Consider the following 15682-nt stretch of genomic DNA (forward strand, 5'->3'; position numbering starts at 1 on the left):
TAGGCATAGACTTTGAAAATACTGGGGATTATATGGCATGCAAACAAACACGCTGTATTAAAGCTGCACAGTTGACTGCCTTATTTTACAGATTTACGATCAGCCATAGCGGCTTTACTCTATGGGGTATAAGGCACATATATATACAGGTGTTTGCCCCGGCGATAATATATGGCCTGGAAGCACTATTAGAGTCTGATCTTGGATGGCTACAGATATTAGAGGGTAAATTCTGGCGACGTGTGCTTGGCCTACCTCCCTCTATTCCGATGGCCATCCTCAGATTAGAATTGGGTCTAACCTCCCTAAAGGCATTGGTGTTAAAGAAGCGAGCCGCGTTATATCTCAGAATGGCTCGAGACACAAGTAATGACATATTACTAGCAATACACCAAGAAATTATAAAGGAAGGATCGACCTCTTCAATTGTAGATCAGATGAACAACCTGTTCTCCGAAATAGGCTGGCAATCCAGAGATGGTAAATACTCAGATAAAGTATACAGAGCATTGAGTAAACGTATTGATCTCTGGGATTGGCTGAAGAATTTTGGACATCTTAAGAGTTTGAGCAGCTACCAGTTTGTGCAATATACACTATTTGAATTTAGGAAACCCCAGAGATACTTGAATATCTGTCCATCTATTAGGCTCAGACGGTTTATACTACTGCTTCGTCTAGAACAACTACCTACCCTAAGCAATACGGGGAGAAAAGACAGCATGGCTGCCGAGGAAGGCATCTGCCGATTATGTAAAGTGCATAAGCATTTGGAGACTGCAAAACATTTGCTGACTGAGTGTTCGGAGATGGTTGGCACTTTTACTCCCCTTCTTGGCAGTTATGTGCATGAAACTACATATATTGGGGAAGCTCTGTTCTGGCATCATTGCCTCAACTCCAACAGTCTACGGCTCTTAATAGCTCTCTATACTATCTGGTTGCAAATTGAAATAAGATTGAGTATAACTCTGTAGAGGAATAGATTTTATGAAAGTAATTCCTATACAGAAGTTATGAAATTTATTTATATCTGTGAATAATGTGAATTATTTGTTTTAAAATAGTATTTTGTATTGCAATTCATGCATATTTAAAAATTGTATTTGAAGTATGTTAGTATTTTTACTATGTTAGTCATGCTAAATTTGTGTAAAGTTTATAGTTTAAACTATAGCACAATAAATATTAAATTAAATTAAATTAAATTGATGCTTGCTAAGGAAATGTACAGTGTTAAATGCCTCTCTCTGCGGGCAGGCTGCTAGGAGTACCTTGGAATTGATTCTGGCTAAGGAAACATACACTGTTAGATGCCTTTCTCTGCTGGTAGGCTGCTAGGAGTACCTTGGAATTGATTCTGGCTAAGGAAACATACACTGTTAGATGCCTTTCTCTGCTGGTAGGCTGCTAGGAGTACCTTGGAATTGATTCTGGCTAAGGAAACATACACTGTACGATTGCAGTCTCTGCAGGTAGACTGCAAGGAATACAATAGAATATGATGTTCGCTAAAGAAACTCTTTCACTGCTTGCTGCCCCTGCTGGTAGACGACCTGGAGTACATTGGAATCAGACGCTCTCTACACCATTAGAGACCTCTGTCTGTCAGGTTACTGTGGTTAGGTTGCACTGCTTGCTAGATGTGCTTTACATCAACAGGGTGTGACCTGGGACAGGTATTGCTTGAAGATGGACTTTAGAGAGTACTTTCTAGTGGGCTAAACGCCTAATAGTGGGGTTTATGTTAGCAGACTGCAGGCGAGCCTGTAGCATTTACTTATAACCCCTTCCTCTTACTTTGTCTTCAGGGGAGTTTTCTTCCAAGGCTATCGCTGCACTCGATGCAAGTCTCCCGCTCACAAGGAGTGTCTGGGAAGAGTATCAGCCTGTGGAAGGCAAGGTGAGTACTCACCCTGGAGGTTTTGAACAGTACTCACCTTGGGTGTTTTGAACATGCCATCGAGTGGGGAAGTGTGTCAGGATGACATGATGAGACCTTCAGTGGGAGCCCAAGCCTCCCGTGGAGGGAAGTGTGTAAGGGTGAGATGGTGAATCCTAACATAGGAGCCCAAGCCTGCTCTGGGGTGGGGGAAGTTTGTAAGGATGCGATGGTGAATCCCCACATAGGAGCCCAAGCCTGCCCTGGGGTGGGGGAAGTGTGTAAGGGTGAGATGGTGAATCCTCACATAGGAGCCCAAGCCTGCCCTGGGGTGGGGGAAGTGTGTAAGGGTGAGATGGTGAATCCTAACATAGGAGCCCAAGCCTGCCCTGGGGTGGGGGGAGTGTGTAAGGGTGAGATGGTGAATCCTCACATGGGAGCCCAAGCCTGCCCTGGGGTGGGGGAGTGCGTAAGGGTGAGAAGGTGAATCCTCACAGTGGGAGACCAAGCCTGCCCTGGGGTGGGGGAAGTGTGTAAGGGTGAGATGGTGAGTCCTCACATGGGAATCCAAGCCTGCCCTGGGGTGGGGGAAGTCTGTAAGGGTGAGATGGTGAGTCCTCACATGGGAGCCCAAGCCTGCCCTGGGGCGGGGGAAGTGTGTAAGGGTGAGATGGTGAATCATCACATAGGAGCCCAAGCCTGCCCTGGGGCGGGGGGAGTGTGTAAGGGTGAGATGGTGAATCCTCACATAGGAGCCCAAGCCTGCCCTGGGGTGGGGGGAGTGTGTAAGGGTGAGATGGTGAATCCTCACATAGGAGCCCAAGCCTGCCCTGGAGTGGGGGGAGTGTGTAAGGGTGAGATGGTGAGTCCTCACATGGGAGCCCAAGCCTGCCCTGGGGTGGGGGAAGTGTGTAAGGGTGAGATGGTGAATCCTCACATAGGAGCCCAAGCCTGCCCTGGGGTGAGGAAGTGTGTAAGGGTCAGATGGTGAATCCTCACAAAGGAGTCCAAGCCTGCACTGGGGTGGGGGAAGTGTGTAAGGATGAGATGGTGAGTCCTCACATAGGAGGTCCAGCCTGCCCTGGGGTGGGGGAGGTGTGTAAGGGTGAGATGGTGAATCCTCATAGGAGCCCAAGCCTGCCCTTGGATGGGGGAAGTGTGTAAGGGTGAGATGGTGAATCCTCACATAGGAGCCTAAGCCTGCCCTGGGGTGGGGGAAGTGTGTCAGGGTGAGATGGTGAATCCTCACATAGGAGCCCAAGCCTGCCCTGGGGTGGGGGGAGTGTGTAAGGGTGAGATGGTGAATCCTCACATAGGAGCCCAAGCCTGCCCTGGGGTGGGGGAAGTGTGTAAGGGTGAGATGGTGAATCCTCACATGGGAGCCCACGCCTGCCCTGGGGTGGGAGAAGTGTGTAAGGGTGAGATGGTGAATCCTCACATAGGAGCCCAAGCCTACCCTGGGGTGGGGAAGTGTGTAAGGGTGAGATGGTGAATCCTCACATAGGAGCCCAAGCCTGCCCTGGAGTGGGGGGAGTGTGTAAGGGTGAGATGGTGAATCCTCACATAGGAGCCCACACCTGCCCTGGGGTGAGGGAAGTGTGTAAGGGTGAGATGGTGAATCCTCACATTGGAGCCCAAGCCTTTTTTCATGGAACAGGAATTTCCTACTTTCAGGGGGCTGAGAGTTCCCCCTTTCCCCCTTTTCTGGGGGCTGGGATTATCTTTTTGCATGGGGCAGGGATTTCCGTGTTTCAGGAGACTGGGATGTCCTTCTTTCAGGGGGCTGAGAGTTCCCTCTTTTCTGGGGGCAGGTATTTCCTTCTTTCCTGCAGCAGTGGGGGGCCTGTTGTTTGAGATCGGTTCCCTGCAAGTATTATCAGTCAAAGCTGTTGATCATTTGCTTGTTGTGTGCCTCCATTCTACCACCATTGTAACACATGCTCTTTCTGTTTTTCAGACTGTGCATCTTCTACAGTGAAAAGGGTAAGTGGCTTTGCCTTTCTCAGTGAGTGTTGCATCCCCCACCTACCTCAATCAGTGCACAAGGCCCTCACCATTCTCAGTCAGTGTTCATATCACCTACCTTGCCTTTGTCAATGTTCTGTGAGTCACATTGTTCAGACGGAGCTTAAATACCCTCACCTAAAGACCTAGAACTTTAATTAGTCAGTGTGGTGCCTAGAGTCTCCTAACATTATGCAGTCAGTGCTCTGGCTGGACTCCACTTCACCTCCCTCAGTCAGTGCTCTGGCTGTAGGCTGCAGCCCCATCACCTCCCTCAGTCATTGCTCTGGCTGCAGCCTCATCCCCTCCCTCAGTTGGTGCTCTGGCTACAGCCCCATCACCTCCCTCAGTCGGTGCTCTGGCTACAGCCCCATCACCTCCCTCAGTCAGTGCTCTGGCTACAGCCCCATCACCTCTCTCAGTCGGTGCTCTGGCTGCAGCCCCATCACCTCCCTCAGTAGGTGCTCTGGCTACAGCCCCATAACCTCTCAGTCGGTGCTCTGGCTGCAGCCCCATCACCTCTCAGTCGGTGCTCTGGCTGCAGCCTCATCACCTCCCTCAGTAGGTGCTCTGGCTGCAGCCCCATCACCTCTCTCAGTCAGGGCTCTGGCTACAGCCCCATCACCTCTCTCAGCTGGTGCTCTGGCTGCAGCCCCTTCACCTCTCTCGGTCGGTGCTCTGGCTGCAGCCCCATCACCTCCCTCAGCTGGTGCTCTGGCTGCAGCCCCATCACCTCTATCAGTCGGTGCTCTGGCTGCAGCCCCATCACCTTTCTCAGTCAGTGCTCTGGCTACAGCCCCATCACCTCCCTCAGCTGGTGCTCTGGCTGCAGCTCCATCACCTCCCTCAGTCAGTGCTCTGGCTACAGCCCCATCACCTCTCAGTCGGTGCTCTGGCTACAGCCCATGTCCTCCCTCAGTCAGTGCTCTGGCTACAGCCCCATCACCTCCATTAGTCGGTGCTCTGGCTACAGCCCCATCCCCTCCCTCAGTCGGTGCTCTGGCTACAGCCCCATCACCTCCCTCAGTCGGTGCTATGGCTGCAGCCCCATCACCTCCCTCAGTCGGTGCTCTGGCTACAGCCCCATCACCTCCCACAGTCGGTGCTCTGGCTGCAGCCCCATCACCTCCCTCATTCGGTGCTCTGGCTGCAGCCCCATCACCTCCCTCAGTCGGTGCTCTGGATGCAGCCCCATCACCTCTCTCAGTCATTGCTCTGGCTACAGCCCCATCACCTCCCCGAGTCAGTGCTCTGGCTACAGCCCCATCACCTCCCTCAGTCAGTGCTCTGGCTACAGCCCCATCACCTCCCCGAGTCAGTGCTCTGGATACAGCCCCATCCCCTCCCTCAGTCAGTGCTCTGGATACAGCCCCATCCCCTCCCTCGGTCGGTGCTCTGGCTACAGCCCCATCACCTCCCACAGTCAGTGCTCTGGATAAAGCACCATCACCGCCCTCGGTCGGTGCTCTGGCTACAGCCCCATCACCTCCCTCACTCAGTGCTCCGGCTACAGCCCCATCACCTCCCTCGGTCGGTGCTCTGGCTGGAGTCCCCTCACCTCCCTCAGTCAGTGCTCTGGCTAGAGTCCCCTCACCTCCTCAGTCAGTGCTCTGGGTCGAGTCCCCTCACCTCCCTCAGTCAGTGCTCTGGCTGAAGTCCCCTCACCGCCCTCAGTCAGTGCTCTGGCTGCAGTCCATTCACATCCCTCAGTCAGTGCTCTGGCTGGAGTCCCCTCACCACCCTCAGACAATTCTCTCTGTGGTACCCTCACTTCCCATAATCAGTGCTCTCTGTGTGATACCCTCACCCACCTGCGTCAGTGATCTGTGTGGAGTCCCCTCTCCTCCCTTAGTCACTGCTCTGTGTGGGGACCCTCACCTGCATCTGACAGCGCTCAGTGTGAAGTTCCCACAGTACCCCAGGCATTGCTCTGCAAGGAATCCCCTTAAGTACCCAAGTCAGTGCTCGACAGGGAGTCCCCCTGACCCTCTTCATTAGTTCTCTGAGTAGCGTTCCCTCAATTGTCCTCTATCTTGGCAGGCTATGGGAAGATGGAGGAGTTATGGCTACGAGACACGTATGAGTGGAGGTGCAGATAAGCTTTCCTGTCTCATAGTGAGCAGTGTAAGGGAATCTCCAGCAAAGACGGGCAAGCTTGGGACGTGTAGGCAAGCTTGGGTGGCAACGGCACATATATTCACATCGCTCCCTATCTAGTAGAAGGGAGCCGCCATCTTTAGCTTCGTTGAATGCTTCCTCCATCTTATATATGTGTGTTTCTGAAGCAATCCCTTATTCCAGTATAAGGCAGTGCTCCGAAACCTATGCTTCCATTGCAAATGGTACCATGGAGGGGGAGGGGCAGGCCCTGGTGAAATGTAGTGTGTGGTGGCAGTGGTGATTCAGGGTATTGGAATAACATTTTAACTTCTCTTGACAGAAAAGGGCCATTGGTGGTAGCAGTCAAAATAAGAATCAGTCAGGTGAGTTTGGCACTGCCCAACAGGTGAGTTTGGCACCACACAGTATCCCTTAAAGCCAAGAGTGACAATGACACAACTGAGAAGAAAAATACTACAACCTCCACCAAAAGCAGCACGTAGCTGCCATACTGCAGCAGCAAACCAAGGCAGCCCACACTGAGAGCTACACATATGCACCACACGTCAGCCCCAGCAAAAGCAAAGCATGCCTGCCTGCCACACTGCAGAAACCACCAGGAGCAAATCACAACGGCCCACACATAGAGCACACATGCCCACCACACGTCAGCCCCAGCAAAAGCAAAGTATGCCTGCCACACTGTGGCAACCACCAGGAGCAAATCACAGTAGCCCACACAGAGAGCACACATGCCCACCACATGTCAGCCCCAGTAAAAGCAAAGCATGCCCGCCACACTGCATCAACCACAAGGAGCAAATCACAGTAGCTCACAGAGAGAGCTAAACATGCCCACCACGCATCAGCCCCAGCAAAAGCAAAGCATGCCTGCCACCCTGCAGCAACCACCAGGAGCAAATCACTACGGCCCACACAGAGAGCACACATTCCCACCACACATCAGTTACAGCAAAAGCAAAGCATGCCTGCCACACTGCAGCAACCACCAGGACCAAATCACAACAGCCCACACAGAGAGCACACATGCCCACCACACGTCAGCCCCAGCAAAAGCAAAGCATGCCTGCCACACTGCAACAATCACCAGGACCAAATCACTACGGCCCACACAGACAGCACACATGCCCACCACATGTCAGTCCCAGCAAAAGCAAAGCATGCCTGCCACACTGCAGCAGCCACCAGGACCAAATCACAACGGCCCACACAGAGAGCACACATGCCCACCACACGTCAGCCCAGGAAAAGCAAAGCATGCCCGCCACACTGCAGCAACCGTCAGGAGCAAATCACAGCAACCCACACAGGGAGCTACTCATGCCCACCACACGTCAGGCCCAGCAAAAGCAAAGCATGCCCGCCACACTGTAGCAACCACCAGGAGCAAATCACAGCAGACCACACAGAGAGCATACATGCCCACAACACGAAAGCCACAGCAAAAGCAAAGCATGCCCACCACACTGCAGCAACCACAAGGAGCAAATCACAGAAGCCCACACAGAGAGCTACTCATGCCCACCACACGTCAGCCCCAGCAAAAGCAAAGCATTCCCGCCACACTGCGGCAACTACCAGGAGCAAATCACAGCAGCCCACACAGAGAGCACACATGCCCACCACACATCAGCCCCAGCAAAAGCAAAGCATGCCTGCCACACAGCAGAAACCACTAGGAGCAAATCACAGCAGCCCACACAGAGAGATACTCATGCCCACTCCACATCAGCCCCAGCAAAAGCAAAGCATAGCTGCCACACAGCAGCATCCACCAGGAGAAAATCACAGCAGCTCACACTGAGAGCTATACATGCCCACCACACGTCAGCCCCAGCAAAAGCAAAGCATGCCCACCACACTGTGGCAACCACCAGGAGCAAATCAGAGTAGCCCACACAGAGAGCACACATGCCCAGCACATGTCAACACCAGTAAAAGCAAAGCATGCCCGCCACACTGCAGCAACCACCAGGAGCAAATCACAGCAGCTCACAGAGAGAGCTAAACATTCCAACCACACGTCAGCCCCAGCAAAAGCAAAGCATACTTGCCGCACTGAAACAACCACCAGGAGCAAATCACAGCAGCCCACACAGAGAGCTTCACATGTGCACCACACATAAGCCCCAGTAAAAGCAAAGCATGCCCGCCACACTGCCACAACCACCAGGAGCAAATCACAGCAGCCCACACAGAGAGCTTCACATGTGCACCACACATCAGCCCCAGCAAAAGCAAAGCATGCCCGCCACACTGCGGCAAACCACCAGGAGCAAATCACAGCAGCCCACACAGAGAGCACACATGCCCACCACACGTCAGCCCCAGCAAAAGCAAAGCATTCCTGCCACACTGCGGCAACCACCAGGAGCAAATCACAGCAGCCCACACAGAGAGCACACATGCCCACCACACGTCAGCCCCAGCAAAAGCAAAGCATGCCTGTCACACAGCAGAAACCACCAGGAGCAAATCACAGCAGCCCACACAGAGAGCTACTCATGCCCACTCCACGTCAGCCCCAGCAAAAGCAAAGCATACCCGACACATTGCAGCATCCACCAGGAGCAAATCACAGCAGCCCACACAGAGAGTTACACATGCCCACCACACGTCAGCCCCAGCAAAAGAAAAGCATGCCGGCCACACTGCGACAGCCACTAGAAGCAAATCACAGCAGCCCACACAGAGAGCACACATGCCCACCAGACGTCAGCCGAGCAAAAGCAAAGCATTGCCGCCTCACTGCGGCAAACCACCTGGAGGAAACCACAGCAGCCCACACTGACGGCCACACATGCCCATCACACGTCAGCCCCAGCAAAAGCAAAGCATGCCTGCCACACTGCGGCAACCACCAGGAGGAAAAGACAGAAGCCCACACAGAGAGCACACATGCACACCACATGTCAGCAACAGCAAAAGCAAGGCATGCCCGCTACACTGCAGCAACCACCAGGAGCAAATAAAAGCAGCCCACACTGAGAGCTACACATGTCCACCACACATCAGCCCCCGCAAAAGCAAAGCATGCCCACCACACTCTGGCAACCTCAGACCACACAGAAAGCACACATGCCCACCACACTTCAGCCCCGGCAAAAGTAAAGCATGCCCGCCACACTGCAGCAACCACCAGGAGCAAATCATAGCAACCCACACTAAGGGCTACACATGCCCATCACTCGTCAGCCCCAGTAAAAGCAAAGCATGCCTGCCACTCTGCAGCAACCACCAGGAGCAAATCACAGCAGTCCACAGAGAGCTATGCAGCCCACTACATGTCAGCCCCAGCAAAAGCAAAGCATGCCCGCCACACTGCGGCAACCACCAGGAGCAAACCATAGCAGCCCACACAGAGAGATTCACATGTGCACCACGCATCAGCCCCGGCAAAAGCAAAGCATGCCCGCCACACTGCCACAACCACCAGGAGCAAATCACAGAAGCCCACACAGAGAGCTTCACATGTGTACCACACATCAGCCCCAGCAAAAGCAAAGCATGCCCGCCACACTGCGGCAAACCACCAGGAGCAAATCACAGCAGCCCACACAGAGTACTACACATGTCAACCTCACGTCAGCCCGAGCAAAGGCAAAGCATTCCCGCCAAATTGCTGCAACTACCAGGAGCAAATCACAGCAGCCTACACTGAGAGCTACACATGCCTTTCACACGTCAGTCGCAGCAAAAGCAAAGCATGCCTGCCACACTGCAGCAATCACCAGTACCAAATCACAGCAGACCACACAGAGAGCACACATGCCCACCACACGAGACACACAGCAAAAGCAAAGCATGCCCGCCACACTGCAGCAACCACCAGGAGCAAATCACAGCAGCCCACTCATGCCCACCACTCGTCAGCCCCAGCAAAAGCAAAGCATGCCCACCACACAGCAGCAACCACCAGGAGCAAATCACAGCAGCCCACACACAGAGCTACTCATGCCCACCACACGTCAGCCCCAGCAAAAGCAAAGCATTCCCGCCACACTGCGGCAACCACCAGGAGCAATTCACAGCAGCCCACACAGAGAGCACACATGCCCACCACACATCAGCCCCAGCAAAAGCAAAGCATGCCTGTCACACAGCACAAACCACCAGGAGCAAATCACAGCAGCCCACACAGAGAGCTACTCATGCCCACTCCACATCAGCCCCAGCAAAAACAAAACATACCCGCCACCCTGCAGCATCCACCAGGAGCAAATCACAGCAGCTCACACTGAGAGGTACACATGCCCAACACACATCAGCCCCAGCAAAAGCAAAGCATGCCCACCACATTGTGGCAACCACCAGGAGCAAATCACAGCAGCCCACACTGAGAGTTACACATGCCCACCACACGTCAGCCACAGCAAAGCATGCCGGCCGAACTGCGACAACCACTAGAAGCAAATCACAGCAGCCCACACAGAGAGCACACATGCCCATCACACGTCAGCCACAGGAAAAGCAAAGCATGCCCGCCACACTGCAGAAACCACCAACAGCAAATAACAATGGCCCACACACAGAGCACACATGCCCACCACACGTCAGCCCCAGCAAAAGCAAAGCATGCCCACCACACTGCAGCAACCACCAGGAGGAAAAAACAGAAGCCCACACAGAGATCACACATGCCCACCATACGTCAGCAACAGCAAAAGCAAGGCATGCCCGCTACACTGCAGCAACCACCAGGAGCAAATAAAAGCAGCCCACACTGAGAGCTACACATGTCCACCGCACATCAGCCCCCGCAAAAGCAAAGCATGCCCGCGACACTCTGGCAACCTCAGACCACACAGAAAGCACACTTGCCCACCACACGTCAGCCCCAGCAAAGGCAAAGCATGCCTGCCACACTGCAGCAACTACCAGGAGCAAATCACAGCAGCCCACACAGAGAGCACACATGCCCACCACACGTCAGCCCCAGCAAAAACAAAGCATGCCCTCTAAACTGCAGCAACCACCAGGAGCATATCACAGCAGCACACACAGAGAGCACACATGCCCACCACACGTCAGCCCCAGCAAAAACAAAGCATGCCCTCTAAACTGCAGCAACCACCAGGAGCATATCACAGCAGCATACACAGAGAGCACACATGCCCAACACTCGTCAGCCCCAGCAAAAACAAAGCATGCCCTCTAAACTGCAGCAACCACCAGGAACAAATCACAGCAGCCCACACAGAGAGTGTTAGGCAGAATCACATGCAGTACCCTTTGGGAACACTACACACAATTAAGACTACAAGTGTACATGCAATTTCACCTTTGGTACAAGCCTGTACTACACAGTAAAGTGGTAGCAGTGGCTGAGCAGCCAGACTTATCTCAAGAGTACAGTGAGCAGTACAAAAGGTTACACAAAGGACTAGCAATCACAGTGATTCAATCAAACACTTACTCAAGGTTTCTTGGAAAAAGAATATCCATTTATTAACACAGTCAGTTGGAAAACATTCCACTAGTAAGAGCAGCTCAATATCGAAATCTAATATACTACAATACACAACCAGTCAGTTTCTGAACAAGTTCAGCTCCCCTGAAGTTGGAGCAAAATGGCACTTCGGTTACTTTAAAAAGGGGTAAAAAGTCAAGGTTAAAAGAGTTAAAGCACACATACTTTTAGAGGTAGGGCAAATAGTTTCAGTTCACTACAACCAGCAATTCAATTCAATAGGCCTGGGCCAAAGTCAGTGGTTCAGAGTCTTGGATAGATTGCACAGTTCTGGTAGTAAACGGTTAAATCTTTGCCACGCTTTTTAGAAGTAGTTGGTCAGACGAAAAGTTATGCCGGTTTAGGGAAGGAGAAGACTTCGAAGTTGGGAAAGTTTCACAAACATTCACCGCGGCAGAAAGGATTTCGGGACTGCATTTGCACAGTACCTTAGGTATGAAATAAAGCTGTAGCTGAGGCAGTTGTTCCTGGCAGTTCCTGCAGATCTCGCTGTTCCTGAGCTTCAGTCGTGGGGACAAGAAGGAGGATACCAGGAAGTTCCTGCACTGCCCAGGGAAGAGGCCACAAGCTTGGCAAAACGTCGGTTTAAGGTGTGAGTGCCTTATAGACCACAAACTGGTATCCTTCTCTGTGGCTAACTGGTTTTCAACAGCACTCTGAAGAAAATTCGACCAGTATAGAGACAGTGGCCAGGTGACTTGCGAGTTGGTTGTTCCCACCAAACTCAAGGGAAGAAGTCGTCCTTGAAGGGCTTCTCTGTCGATGGAGTTTCAGGCAATTCGGACCTGCAGCAGGGCTTCACTGGTCATCCAGGAATTGCAGCAGTCGTCTTCCTTCAGCTCGTCTTCGGTTCTCTCGTTCCAGTGGTGGACTCTGCTTTCCAAGTCCAAGAGGCCTGCTTTTAAACAGTTTTCCCCCATTCATTCCAGCCTGGCTGTCACTCACCCAGCAGGGTGGCTGTCCTTGCCAGACAGGTAGCCAGCCAATCATGCCAGAGTGCATTCAGGTCTCCTAGGAAACTAAGCACAGGGAGTTTCGGGCACCTCCATCACATCCTGTCCACCCCAGACACTCAGGCGCCAGAGGAGGGCTTCAGCACTGAAGCCCGCCAAAGACCAACGAACAAAAGACCAAACCTGGTTTGACGCGCAGGGTTAAACACAAGAAGGTCCTTTCCTAAAAGAAACGGTGAAAAAAGATGCCCGGAGTCTGCTTTTACAGTGGGATCTTGGGCGCCATATTGGAAAACATGGCTGAACCGATTTTTAGCTACCAGTGTTTGCGGTCAGGAAAAATCATAGTAGTTTGTTTTAAACCACTGCCACCAGCCATTTCAAGAGGGAAAGGGTAACATTTGACTGTTACATGAGTGTTTAGACTCAGGGGATGCTAGGCAACCCCTCCAGCACTCTATAGTAAGATAGGGTGTGCTGGGTCTGTAAATTTAAAAAGACTAGTAAAGTCAATTTAACTTTACATGTTCTGGGAGACAGTAGTCCGTCCCAGAGAAGGTATTTAAACCTTGGGGAGTCTGAAAGACACTCCTGTGCCACTGCACTGAAGGTGCTGTGTGACACATAAGAAAAAGATGATGCCTATGGAGTTGTTTTAAAACTTCATATCTAAAGAACACAAAAGTAAAACACACATCAAAATGAAAAGTTCAAAGTCCCAAAATATAGCAAAAGAGCTGGAGGGCTCTAAGGTAGAGGGAATTTAGCACTTGAGTGAGAAATCTCCCTAACACCCCCCCCCCCCAGACTAAAGGACATAAGGATCTAATCCCCACCAGGATGGATCTCCTGTTGCAAGTCGGTTAAATGGCCTGCTGAGTACCCCAGCAACTTTTTGTAACCCTTTCTATGACACTTTTTATCTTTAGTTTTTATTTGCAAGCTATATGACCTACAAACCTGTTGTGGTGCTTCTCTCCTAGTTAAGCTATAGGGGATCAGATCTAACAGTCCCTCAGAAGTTGTGACAACCTCTGAACCTACCATAGGCTTTTTCAAGGGGTTCTTAGAAAGGAATCCCTTATATCTAGAGGGGCCTCCATGGTTACTCACCACCTCTCTTTCAAGAGCAGGTTGGGTCTCAGGTATCTTGGTTGGAGGGGCAGTCGTCAAGCAAGGTACATGCTTCCACTTCCTCTTAGATCTGCTTTCACCAAACTTAGTAGTTTCCCTCCTAACACTAGGATTTACACTGGGGTCTTCAGTAGAAGATCCAACAGTCTTAAGGTGTTCACCCTTAGACCTATTATTCCTGGTTTTCCACCAGCTTTGAGAATTACCAGTTCTCTTAGGCCTAGAGAGGGGTCCAATTTGTCTATCCACCTCTTCCTCAGAAGCAAGGTGAGTCAAGGATTTTACAATTGGATGGGCAATGGTGGAGCATGGTTGGGGCTCCCATTTCCCTACTATACTAGCCTCAGATTTGCCTTGGTTAGAGGTCACTTTACTAACCCAATGGCTTACAGTGGGGGTCTCTGTAGAGGCTCTGAGTGGTCTCTTAAGGTTGGGGTATCAGAAAATACAATATTAAGGCTTTTACACCATGCAAAGAGAAATACACCGACACAGGCTTGTAAAGATTTCCAGAATCTTTATTGCAATTCTGTACAGTTTACAAAACAAAGTACACAAATAGGTATTTGGCTGTCAGTACATCACAGAGACCACCAGCAGGGTTCAGTGTGAGCAATGAACAGGATTTGCTATCTGGACATCAGCGTATTTATACAGTTTCGTTACAACGATGTCCAGCCTTTTACAAGTTAATCATGTACTGGGCTAGGGTCGCGCCAGGTTCGTTTCCTAATTTACATATCTCGTGCATGCGGTTTACTTTTCAATACATTTGCTAAGAAACACTATTATTCTCTAGGTTTAACTTTACACTCTTTACACATTGCTTTAATACAGATCATACAGATGTTCACATATCGTGTTTAGATAGCGTTATTATTCTTATATACTTGTAGGTTAACATCGCCGATTCAAGTAATTCCCTGATCCCGAGGTCAACAAAGGACAAGGTCTACATGACCCTAACATGTATCCTGAAGGCAGGTTGGACATTAACTCTCCTACAGATGTTGAAGAGGTTAAAGCAAGAACAAGAGAACACAAGACGGCCATTTTAGGCCACAGGGTGACTTTGTACCATAAACTAAAATGACGCTTTTTTAACCTAAAATGGAGACTTGCTTCACTTAAGGTCACAACCTTGCAATACGGATTTCCTTGCAAAGCGACTGGGCATAGGCCAACATATACAATGAGGACGAAACAATATTATATCAGTTCTAACAAACCCTCCTTTTGGCCTATGCCAAGCGCTAAACTACCTTCAATCACTTTGCGACTAACTCCACATTTCAACATCTATACACCCCGAATCATTGTCGGACATATCTATTGCCATTAAATCAGACACTAGAGTTTCTTTCAACACATACTCCTTGGAGACCTTATCTGGGGTGTATATTTTATGCCCTAATACACTTGTTGCTTGCGCGCAACACCCCCCTAATACTGAGCATATACCAGGGAGACACTGTATACAACAACAAAGGAACAGAAAACTTCCCAAGATAATCAGCAGAGCCGAGAACAACTTCCATCCCCACGACCGTAGGAGGCCCCAAAACCATGCACTAAGTTCCCAGTTTCCCTCAGGAACATGCACTTCTGAACTAAGAACAAGTAGATTTTGGATAGCCCTAAAGATCATTGGAGAGGAGTCTGGTAAGTAAACGCAGCAAGCGGACCCCACTAATTTACATACTCCTCCACGCTCAGCCAGAATGACATCTAATGCCATCCGGTTCTGAAGAGCTACTAATCTTATCGCTTTCTGTTCTAACGTCATATCATAGAGTATGTCAGTGGTCCGGTTGATGGTTCTCTCCAATACTCTTGCTAGTCCCCTGATATCTTCCGAATTCGTAATTTGCCCAAGAAATGGCACAAAGGATTTCATGATGTCTCCAAGAGTTTGCAATGGAGTATCCCCTTTCGCGCCTCGTCGCGGGAAAGTCTTCAAAATTTCTGCAGTACTGGCAATAAATAGCCCAGGTAATAGAATAGTTCCTTGCCAATCCCTGGGCAACCATGGAAATGCCACATTCCCGCAAACAAAATAGACAGGTTCACCTACGTACAGAGGTATGTTCTCACTAGTCAAATTCGCAACGTTGGCGC

The 15682-nt window shown here is 50.8% G+C and overlaps 1 protein-coding gene across 1 annotated transcript in view; it reads left to right on the forward strand.

Annotated features, from left to right (window-relative positions):
• The window catches only part of VAV1 (vav guanine nucleotide exchange factor 1), a 1439562-nt gene that overhangs the window by 892475 nt on the left and 531405 nt on the right, over positions 1-15682 (forward strand). Inside the window, exons 17-19 of the mRNA XM_069604429.1 lie at positions 1812-1903; positions 3840-3865; positions 6327-6369. Of these exons, the coding sequence (XP_069460530.1) occupies positions 1812-1903; positions 3840-3865; positions 6327-6369 (161 nt within the window). The remainder of the gene's footprint in view (positions 1-1811; positions 1904-3839; positions 3866-6326; positions 6370-15682) is intronic.

The sequence above is a fragment of the Ambystoma mexicanum genome, chromosome 3q (genome assembly GCF_040938575.1).
Source record: "Ambystoma mexicanum isolate Mex_15411 chromosome 3q, UKY_AmexF1_1, whole genome shotgun sequence".
NCBI lineage: Eukaryota > Metazoa > Chordata > Amphibia > Caudata > Ambystomatidae > Ambystoma > Ambystoma mexicanum.